The following is an 11,864-nucleotide window of genomic DNA, read 5'->3' on the forward strand; positions in this document are numbered from 1 at the left end:
TCACAACAGGATTTAGTTGGTTTCAGAGGCGACAATTGAATTAAACGACGCTATGTAGACAATGTTCGGCATGTGGTTGCGCGCGCGCCATTCCGAATATAAATCAGGCTATTGGTCGTGGGGCGGCGCGGCGGCGGTGGCGGCGGCGGCGGCGGTGGCGGCGCGGGCGGACCCTGCAGCGACACCGACTTGGAGTGTACCGGAGGTGTTCGTGTTTGAACGGCAGATCAAGCGTGGACTCCGTCGATTGTGGACCTGTACAAAGCCGTCCCGCGGAGAAAGGACCGACTCTAGTGCGTCTTGCATCATCACCACAAACACCAGTACAGCACACAATCATGAAGATTCTACCCCTGTGAGTCATTTTATTTATTATTATTTTATATTTTTATTTTCATTTGATTTTTTTTTCAAGTATTCCGTAGCCTCCCCTGTAACGATTGTTTAGGATTTGCCTAACATTTTTAAGCTCCGATTGCTATGCGAGCGCTGTTGCGATATAATCCTGTGTCCATAAAATTTTAAATTATTATAATATAGCTAGGTAATTTCTTATTATCTTAATTGTTTAATCGGACTCTAAATGTCATAAACATGTATAATCATTTTGAACTCTATCATGTTTCATTACTTAGGGATTTTGCATGCGATACTATTTGAAAGGAAGATAAAGTTACTAACAGTGTTCTGTGATTATATTGATACATAGTCATTATCCAAGCCTCGACTTTTGATATATAACTTATGACGAAACATAAAAACGTAATCATAAATACAATATAAGCTCAGGAATGTTTACGGCGTGTGTTGCCTTTCTAATATCATTCTCAATGGTCAAACGTAACAGCAATGCACCCTTGTACTCGTACTTACGACAACTGACACCTTGCGGCTATTTAAATGAATGCCGCCTACGAAATGTTCAGTAGTTGTAGTTCGTAAATACAGTCCAGAACTTGGACAGTCAGCATTCGCGTCTTATGGGTGACCGCAGAGTATTTCATAATTTGTTGACTTATAAACCCCGTTATTGAGACAGTAGGGTGACCCACCGTCACAAACTAATTAATTTTCAAATTAATTGAGCGAAACCAAAACCGGTTTTATGAATGAGTCGGTCCCATGTTGAAAGTTGGAGCCGCGACCTACGATTAGGCAATGTTATGTTATGTGGGATGTAAAAGACACTGCCGCACGGCATGTACGCCGGGGCTCGGAGCCGCACCACGTTCGCGACTTGCGGATAATATTACAATTCGTCTTCATCTTACCCTGTATTTCACCGTGCCACTCAAAATTTTCTAGTCAAATCTTCATAAAAAAACTGTCAAAACTTGACTTGAGCTAACAAATTAATGTTAAACTATTTATAAAGTACTTAATCCAAAAGCGCATTAACTAAAAACGCACGTAGTAGCTCTTGATCGTATTTTGTCGGCCTTTGTTTGGAATGTATCGAGTTCACAATGTTCACATAATATAATTTATACACAAAATGCCTCTTTCTACATTAAACTCTCGTAAAAAAGTTTATAAATCGTTTAGCCGACACGTGTCCTGCTTATAAACTAATTATTCACAGAGAAAATATAGCACAACAACACGCGACGTAGAATATATAAATCTTATTTTACATAATGTGTTGAGTTTGAGCAAAATTGATAATGTACAGTTTAGCAATAAAGGCAGATCCTTTGTAAGAACGAGTTATTAACATGAAGATTTACATACACTTTCGTAACATCTGAATAATATTTCGAAAATCACGATTACGAATTGCAGCAAGTGTCTTACTTTTTAGAATTCATTGTATTACTAACTTTCACATGTCTGCATTTCAAATCTATATTTTGCAATAAACAAACTTAGAATTAAAAGGCCTCCGAAACATAAAACGGTAAATATTAAGTCTGGATAATTGAAGTAGGGTTTAAGAATTGGTGTTTCTACATTTTGCAATGTCGGTAGGTAACTAACTATTGATAATGAATGCAACTACTTCCACTTGCTGGCCTCAATTAATATAGATTATAATGTATTAAAATTCTGTATCAGTTTTAGCGCAGTTTTATGCGACGATGTTGCAAGGTGTTTTTGCTTAGACAATGATGAGCGTGGGTGATTGTGCGGCTTACACGCTGACACGTTGCACATCCCACATGAAGGAGGCGCACTTAGTTAGCTTCAACAGCCGCTTGACGAACGTTGAGGTCACACGAACTGTCTTGACGCACGTTGCATCCGACGAACAAAGGCGTGCCAAGATGTAGATGCGCTCAAAAATACCTCGCACTTGCTCAACGTCGGCATTACTTCTGTGAACACAAGACATTTGATAATAAAACATAGTTGCTCAACGAGACGATTGACATTTGCCTATAAAATGGTAGGACTCGTGAACATTTAGTGTAGGCTACGTTATTGTTTCCGCCCGTGACTATGTCTGTATAATAGAAATAGTTTCATTTCTCTGATATACACAAAACTTGAGCTTTCACGTTTTCTCACATCAAGCGTATATTACTCAACAGATGTGCCCAAATTGAATAGTGGGAAGATTAATTCGAAAAAGCTTCTCATAGCTCCCAAATTATCGGTCTCGTATAAATCAAATCTTGCAAAACCAGATATTTTTATCCAATTAAAATTTTTGACCATTGTTCTAAATCGCGATAGCAAGTTCATTGTTCGAATTCGCGGGAGAAGTGGTGCAATAAGTTTTTGGAGTGACGACACTCTGAGGCCGTCAAAGAAGTGTAATTCCCTTTAAAAGTGCGTAATGTCCGTCATGGATCGGTATGAAGTAAAGCGAGAGCGCCTCGGGGGCAGAGCGCTGCCTGCCGCATTGCACTGCGAGGTCAGCCTACTTTTTACCACTTCTGGTTTCTGCCCGACTGACCTTGACGTGATTTGAGGTTAAAATTACACATTCGGTGCACTCACACACGTGCGACATAGTAAATTACATCGCCTAGTATAGAAAGCTGCACTTTTTCGGACGTGCTGTGAATTGCAATCGAATGATTTCTAGTGAACTCACAAATTACAATGTGAGTTCCTTCCTTTCACAATAAATTTCACGAAATGCAGAAGCACGTTTACAAGGTGCAATATAATATTTCGCCGCTAGTAAAGCACGGAGTTTTCGTGAAGACGCATAATGTGGATAGGATTATGCATAGTGCATGCATACTCGTTGATATCATCTGCTAGTGAATTACATAAAACAGAGAAAGCAATGGGAAGCTGTTGTCGCGTTGTCGGAAGCGGATACGGAATAGAAGCGCGGTCCACCTGAGCCGACCCTGCGCCTATACCTGTTATACAACAATCTATATAGTAGAGCGACGTGTTGACCTTTGGAGTACCGAGCGCATGGTGTGCTGGTCGCAGCTCACGCGCACCCGGAGGTGTCTGCGCGGCTGCGTGCTGCACTGCGTAACACGACATTCACCCAGCCTCGTCGTGCCATACGTCTGCTTAACAATAAATAAACGCCATTGAACGATGTATTCAGCACACGTTAGACTAATCACAGTTCCTAGCAAAAAACTTATTGGTCAACCTGTTTGGTCAGCTCGGTACTACCAGTTACTTTTAATGCATAATAATCTTTGTACATTCCATCGATATTTGCACTCTGACAAAGTGGTGTAAAATTGAATATATCATTGATAAGAGTAGATAAACTTTTATTTCCAATCTAGGTTATGTTGCATTAGAATTGTAAAATAATATCTTTGCCCCCTTGAACTTAAAATTAGGTGACCTTTTTGAATGACTGCTTTTTACATTTTGAAATGTCATTTTCTATTACGTGATTATATGCATACGTAACTCGCTATTAGACAGGTATGTCCTACAAGGTGTTATGTAAAAATATTTGTTACTTTACGACAATTACGTTGAATAACTAACTGTGATAGTGCGTGTATCGCTGTGTTGTGAAGACTTAGTGACATTTACGTTATATTGCACGGTCATGCAAGACCTCTAGATCCTATTAGCCGTACAAGGACAACACAAATTCCGTGTGCATGACATGTTCTGCACTATTAATATGTTGCATGAATTCGTCTAATAACTATCAAGTACGCGAGTAACGCGACTAGGTACCGGGTATGCGAGCGCACATAATAGAAATCCCTGACATTTTGCAACTATTTAATAACCGTGCCGAAAAGACTCGATTCTAGCAAGACTAGGTAACGGTTTTATAATTTACAGTCGAATAAATGTTTATATAAACTATTATTAAATATTTATATTGAAAAGTATGTTGTTGTAATCTCATTAAGCGTATAACGTCGAGGTGGACGGTTGTTAAATTAAAACCCCGATACTTAATACTTCATAACTGTGATCACTATTACAAAGTGATTGAATATTTTATTAATACGGGTAACTAGTTTGCGCGTGATTGCGAGTAATTATTTGTTTATTGCAAGTTGTTGTGATAGGTCTGGGTGAATTTTAGCCAATGATCGCGTCCGAACCAGGCTATAACAAAGTCAGGGTTGTATTTATTTAGACCGGCAAGGACTAGTTTGGAAAGTACTTTGAAACGACAAGAACTTAACGACACGTCAGCAAACTACGGATATTAGTTTGCTGATCTGTGAGACACGAGGTGGAGTTCTTCACAAGTCATATGACTTAATCTACGTCTCAAGCTTTTTTATCATATTCGCTACAAAAAGTGTGTTATGGTCACAATATTATTATAATTAGTTTGCATTGGGAAACTTTTTATCGATGTGCAAATCTATTAGTAGAGTCGCTCTACGAAAATTGATATTCCGTATGTAAAGTTATAAACATGTAACAAGTAACTACAAATGTAAAGAGATATGTTAAATATCTGTAAGATTTTATATTTTGCGAGAGACGTATTACGCTCAGCATTATAAAACAAAAGTAACGCTCAGTACTACTGTTCATTCAAACCGGTGGATGCATAACTTTTGTATCTTCCTAACAATGACTGACTAGTAGGTTTTACCTGTTATATAACTAAATTGAGGATGAAATCAATGACCTTTTTTTAACGGGGCAATGCATTAACCATACACCTGCTCCGCTGGGTGGAGTGCAGGGTTATGTAGGTCTCTCCCGCCATAAGGGTGGGCATACCAACTAAAATAAAATCAATGACCTAAGACACTTTTGCCTGCACAGCATTAGTTCATAGGGAAAAAACCCGTACGTAACAAACGGGTTTGTTACACACTCATGAATACTTGATTTCGCGTTACCATAACCCCTTACTTATTAATCGTGCTCTATCAACAGAAAACGAACACAGAAAGTTATGTTTGTTTTTTTCATCGGTTTATTAAATAAACTTTTGGAGTGTGGCGATCGTTTAAGCAAAAATTAAATGGTGAAGAAGCAGAAGAAAATTAGGAAATTGAATTAAATGAGACTCAAAAGTTTAAGTAAATTATCTTTGGTAAAAGACTATCACTAGTTAAGGAATTCTGTAATTATTAATTATCTTTACGAAAACAATGTCATTGGTTAATGAATTCTGTAATTCGTTTATTTACAGATTAAAAAAAGGGTATGAAAGTTCTAATAGTTTTCTAGGCAGAGTGAATGATTTTTCAAAAACATTATATTATTTTCAGTTTCGTGTTGGTGGCGTGCGTCGTGCTTGCGCGAGCGCAAGAGGAAGGGGAGTCTCGTCCTATCAACCGGGGCTTGCTGAAGCGGGGTCAGCTGACAAAAGGGAAACAAACCACCACAACCACCACTCCTGCACCACAGGTACGATAACAGAATTTTTTTACCCATTGGGGGACTTTTCACTAACGACTCCCAAAGTACTTTTAAAAGTTACTCAAATAAAAAAAATATGCGTGTTTTACTAGAGAAGGTCTTTGTATTCGATCTAAAGCAGCTCGCTGCCATTCTTATCAAAAATCTAGTCATCCTGATATTTCTTAAAGTGCCTAAGATCTGCGTAGATTGTGGTCAAGGTTGCCCATTTCGTATCAATCTCCGGTAACTTGGTCCGATTATCCTGTTAAGCCTGCTTTTAAACTAATGGATCACACCCTGAGCTGATTTAAAAACTAGGGAGCTGCAATTTTAGATCTCTATCTATCATCAAGATGTCAATCATCGGTGCATCTGACCTCCTCCAGCAATTTAGTGATAACCGATACATTGACCCAGACTAGGCACTAAATTGGGAGGGAAGGTCGCACTGCAATAGAATCACACTCATCATCAATTGAGTGCACCAATTTGCATTAGATGTGGCCTTCACCCATAAAGCTGATGCACTTGTCGCCCCTCCCGGTTGAAGGCTGGGGCGTTGTCCTATATAATGGCAGTTTATTACAGTGGGAATTTGCAGTGTGACATAATTATTAAACTACCAGTTGCTATGATACTTTCATGTGTACAGATTTTCAAAAAGTTTTGTATTTTCGTTTGCTCGAATGTCTATTTTAGGTAAAATGTTATTTGATTACTAAGTCGTGGTTGCAGCCGGCTTGCGGTTACACAACATTCACTCACAAACAAACACATATAGAATAACAATATTGCACACATCTGAGATGTCTATTGAAAGAAATTGCCATATAATCCGGCGACGATTCAAGCACTTAGAAAGTCCAGTGTCGTTTCGCAAGACATCTCAGTCAATGCAGATTGTATCTCATCGAGTGAACGATAATTATGTACCTACATAGAAATAGTTATATCGTAAGTATTACATGTGTTATGTAGTGTCGATGACGTAGCGCCGGTCAGTCGTTGCAGGTAGGGGTTCACGACTTCACGCTTAATTAAACTCAACAATAAGTATTAGAAAGCGTTTCTTTGTTGTAATATTTTGACTTTAAAAGGAACTGGCCGATTCTGGGTTATGTGTTGACACAATACTGATTAAGTATTTGTTCTTATGCGTTCAGGGTGACTGGGTGTGTGTCACTGCACTTTGCTCAAGTAACCTTTTACTTTTGTATACACGGTTGTTTCTTCGGATTAACTTAGTTCTCTTTGTCGTTTTGTGATCTTTGTATTGAGTAATCATACTTATTTAGCATTCTACAGATACATTTTGTGGTCAGATATCGGCGTCCACTATTCAATTCTGCAAACCAATTAACTTGTTCCAAGGAAATCTTGTTTTATGTAATCATATTTCTCTACATAATAATCAAATCAACTTTTATTAGGATGTAGGTAACATAATCAATACTAAATGTCTAAATTATCGCCGGGATTGGTGTGGATGTCATAAATACACGTGGTCGCGTATTGGTACCGGTATCACTAGGTTGAACTTTGAATAATTAATTAGTCTAATTCACCTCTATGAAATCTAGGTTTCTATCTAATTCCTAAATTAGAATACTATGACATCTTTCTATCGTTTTCAATAATTGATATGGTCAAACCATTCAATTAGACAGATTTTAAATGAATAAATATGACCATGGATTCCAGAAATGATTGGCAAATGTTACATAAGATTTGTAATAATTGGGTCGTGACGTCATAATTTCGATGCACCGTCGGTATCTGGTGAGATACATCGTTGTTTCGCAAAGGATGTCGTTGCAGGTCCATCTGGTTCAAGGCGAGTGGGGCGAGCGTCCGATGATCGGGTCACCTTCGCGTATGACCTTTGCAAGACCTCCCTTTCCTTTGAGGAATTCCTACCTGCAAGTTTTGACTGCCACCCGTCGGCAAAACTGGTTTTTCCAAGGAAATTTATGACTTGCTTGATGCAAGAGACAATATTTATCCAAATGCGGAAAATGCTTACAGTTACTATGTTCGAATATTTATTAGCTTTAGTCTGATATCATCTCATTAATACTTAATTAAAATGTGTATTTGAGGACAGTTAGCGTATAACAGGACTGATCGAAAGGTCAGGGCTTATTCTTCGTAAAGGTGAATCCACTTTTCTGAATCTTTTATGCATATCAAACGTTCAGTAATTAATAATAATTGGTTGTTTCCAAAAGTAGGACGTTGGAAAGCCGTCAGTTATTTTAATTGTAAGGTAATCGAATACGTAGGTACTGATTTCTAAAACGGTAATTTCATAGCAACATCCTACAGCAGTTAATTAAAACGCTTTTTTTTGGGGAGCTAATAGATTGTCGTTAATTGTGTGTAGCAACAGTTTTATTATGCAATTATGGTATTTAAGCACTTTGTGTCAAGTTTAATGTCATATGTTTATCATATTTTAAAGTACCCCTAAGACAAAATAATGTTAAAGAATTAAACTGATCGAATATCTAAAACAATCAACAATTAACATCAATTATTATTCACAAACACAATGTTGCGGCGGTACCTATACGAAGACGAAGATACGCGTTTATGAAAATTGATCTAAAAGAACTCGATGCGTTACTCGTCGCGCATCAAATGTACAGAACGTGCCTTCTACACAATGAGGGTCATTATATTTACGGTTTATATTGTCTAAGTTCCTTCCTCTGCAGAAATGTCTTCACACGATTGAAAACAATTTATAAATCCCTGGAGGTTTTCCGGAATGATATACCCCCGGTCTCTAAGGTACATTAAGCAGCAGTTTATCTATTCAATAGCGCTATAAAACTCATACAAAACAAACGCTATTGAATAGATAAACTACCGCTAAATGTACTCAGAAACCGGGGGATACAGAAATTTGATGATGCGCTATCAACGCGTATTGATATTTCTAAAGACATTAATTATTTTTTCTAGGAGGACGCTGAATATGAAGACGAAGGAGACTACCCTGCAGACGCCGAAGGTCAAGAAGCTTCTACTGAAGCACCAACTTCAACCACTGAAGGCAAGAAGCTCGTGGGCAGCGGCGTCAGGCCCTTCAGAAGCAACACCGAGCTCCTCGAGATCCTTAAGAGAAAGAGGGCTCAGGCCGCTGAAGGTAAACTATTTCTCAAAGAAACATAAAACATCTCAGACGAGAGTACACCAGTTAGATTCCCGTAGATTTAGTAATAGGCGTTAGGTCCCATCAGTGTTTTGTTCGCACATTCGGTTTCTCCTTTTGGCTTTCTCAATGCCCCGTCTGGGCTGATGGTTAGCCAAATAATATTCAAAAAACTTCAATCCATCACACCAGATCATCATCATCATCATTCTAACATATCACATGATCATACTTATGTAAGTGTATATATACATTTTTTATCAAGGCCTCGAGAAACAATTTAACATCGTATTGTATCTCCAAGCTTATGCCATAATGATGTGGCAACATCCTATTATGACAAATGTTACGTAACTATAAAAGGTCAAAGGATACAGCTGATGCTAATATTTTACAAGTGAAGGGGTATTCTGAATGATGTCTACTTGCTTACAATATTTTAAAATTGTGCAATGACATTGTACCGATGTTGCAAACTTTTCCAGGAATACACAAATATTTACCCTGGCGTAAACAGAGGGAAGCTTATATCCTGAAAACGGTAGAAAAAAGTTAATGATGATTCTGTATAATATCTACGTAGAGGTTCATCGCGCCTTTTACCCAAAGGGGTAGGCAAAGACCCAGAAACGCCTCTTGTTACGATCCCTATAAAATTCTACATAAGTTGATCTAATTAATATTCAATAACTAACTCACATCTAATTACACATGATTTTATAAAGATTGTTAAGTTTGTGACTCCAAAATGTATGGGGTAAGAAATCATCTGGCACTAAGTAACTTAATAATGGGATATACAAAATAGCGATGCGAAAAAAGGTTGTTGATTTTTGTAATACGGTAGATGTCTTGCAGATGACATGAAATAATTACTTTACTATTAAACAAGTCCTTTATTCGACAGTGTGAAAATATTCTTTAGTTTAAATTTTATGTTTCTGTCTGCAGCCAAGTTAAACAGCCCATCGACCACCACGTCATCACCTGCTCAGGACAACCTTGACCCAACCAAAATAAACTACAGTGAGTATAACACTTTCTTAACACGTAAATGTATTGATGCATCAAAAGTGTCACTTTAAACCGACTTTACCAATATTAAGGTCAGTTTCATGGCTTGTAAAGCATCAGATAACCTATTAATAAAGAGACAGTTACAACAACTGTCAAATTTCATGTATCTCATCTATCCGATTGAAATCTTTGGTAAAACTTTAGGGCCTTAATAACAGATTTAGCAAACATATTTTTAAACTAGCGAATTTGGGAAGAGAAAGATTGTTGCTGGCACGCGATTCTCGGAACAGTCAGCTAGCATTCCAAACTTTCGTGAAGTTTAAATAAACAATTAAGTAGCGTAAAAAAGATGCTATGAAATACTATTGGTAAATTAATGTAAGCTACGGTTACTCGTAATCGTCCCTCTGATTTCTTCACCGTTACTGTTAGCATTATGACAAAATAATATTTTCTTAATTAGAGCTTGAACCTCCTGCGTTATTAAATATGCAATATTTATTATATAATTTATTTTACAATTGTTATATAAAATTATATTTAATATGCGTTTAATACTTTGGGTTAAACTAGTTTCATTTTTGAATAATTTAAGCGTGATAATAATGTGGAACGAAAAAAAATGCAATCAATCGCCTTTTTTACTTTTCTCACTGTGTTAGGCACATAATAAATAATATTTTTTTAACAGATGTTAAGTCTAAGAAGCGTTTCAACAACGCTCCGGTCACTCGTGAGGTTGCCAGCGACGAGGCTCCTGCCCCGCCTAAGCCCAGCAGGGGACGTTTCGGCAGACGTAAGTAGAAATGTAATGTACAGTTTCAGTCATTTTTCACTTTCGAACTAATACTATGACGTAAACCAAATTACGCACCTACCTCGTTTGGCAAATCTGAAGGTATGTGCAAACTTTTACTAATTTCTCTCTTTTCCTATCCTTAAAATTAGTAATGTGAGCAGTCAGCTGTACAACTGGCAGTCAAGTTCTTTGACAGTTATGTTTTTTTTTAAAATTTTTTTATCGGTAGTTTGTAAACTTCCCCGCGACACAAGAGGAATTCTTAGTGCGAGAGTTTTCTTTAAAATAAAAAGTTATGAATATAAATAATATGAGTAAAAAGTATATGAATACAGTCAAGTTACGTTACATTTTAGAAATTGTATAATAATGCGTACGATTAAATGCAGGTTCATGGTGTGACAAGGCGACGAATATAAATGGTGACGTCATGGTGCACCTTGTTGGAAAAGAAACCACAATTGTGATGCGATCTAACTTAACGTTTATGTAATTTCAGCTGCCACACGTTCTGTTCAGGAGCCTGAGGAGGAAGTGAGCGACGTGCCCGCTGCTCCCGCCAGGGCTAGCAGGACATTCAGGCGAGGTGGCAACTAAGGTCACCCCTCTAATAAACTATATTCCTTGCCCACCATCCTCCCCCTATATTCCTATATATCCTCCATTAAATTTTAATGTTGATTTGGAACCATACAGCTCCGACCGGGCCGTGGGCTAAAAGACGCAGTCAAGTAGTAGCGTGGCCGCTCACTGTGATATTGTAATTAGAGTTTGGATTGTATAATTGAGATGCATCGTCTTCAATATTATATACATGAATGCGAGGTCACGAAAACTATTCTTTAATCGTCTCAGAGGCCACGGCCCGTAAGGCCATGACTATAAAGTTTAATTGAATCCAAATTCATCACATTAGATGAATTTGAGTTAATATTTTATACTTTTTTTTTTGTAAATTATAAGTAAGTAATTTTTAAATAAAGTAATTGTAAATTTTATGGTTTTTTATTATCTTTTACGTTTACTGATGATTATCCGTTTAGGAATCAGTTAAATAACAAATGCAAATATATTACCTATCTTCACTTGTTTCTGATCTGATAATTCAACGGCAAGTGATTTGAG

General features: G+C 37.5%; 1 protein-coding gene across 2 annotated transcripts; it reads left to right on the top strand.

The window, feature by feature from the left end:
- Positions 1 to 200: 200 nt before the first annotated feature.
- Positions 201 to 11,735, top strand: LOC142986521 (uncharacterized). Of its 2 annotated transcripts, none has more exons than XM_076135039.1 (6): positions 201 to 355; positions 5,631 to 5,769; positions 8,731 to 8,914; positions 9,872 to 9,946; positions 10,632 to 10,748; positions 11,239 to 11,735. In XM_076135039.1, the coding sequence occupies exons 1-5, from the start codon at positions 339 to 341 to the stop codon at positions 10,742 to 10,744; spliced, it is 528 nt and encodes a 175-aa protein (XP_075991154.1). In that variant the 5' UTR covers positions 201 to 338; the 3' UTR covers positions 10,745 to 10,748; positions 11,239 to 11,735. The 2 variants fall into 2 exon arrangements, with proteins under 2 accessions (XP_075991154.1, XP_075991153.1); XM_076135038.1 differs by having other exon boundaries at positions 10,632 to 10,736.
- Positions 11,736 to 11,864: the final 129 nt, after the last annotated feature.

Source organism: Anticarsia gemmatalis, chromosome Z (assembly GCF_050436995.1).
Source record: "Anticarsia gemmatalis isolate Benzon Research Colony breed Stoneville strain chromosome Z, ilAntGemm2 primary, whole genome shotgun sequence".
Taxonomy (NCBI): Eukaryota; Metazoa; Arthropoda; class Insecta; order Lepidoptera; family Erebidae; genus Anticarsia; species Anticarsia gemmatalis.

Bases quoted from the DNA above. Each gene is read 5' to 3' on its own strand.
- LOC142986521 (XM_076135038.1), top strand. The intron at 8,915-9,871 runs GTAAACTATTTC...TTCTGTCTGCAG, and splicing joins GAGGGCTCAGGCCGCTGAAG to CCAAGTTAAACAGCCCATCG. The intron at 10,737-11,238 runs GTAAGTAGAAAT...ATGTAATTTCAG, and splicing joins CAGGGGACGTTTCGGCAGAC to CTGCCACACGTTCTGTTCAG.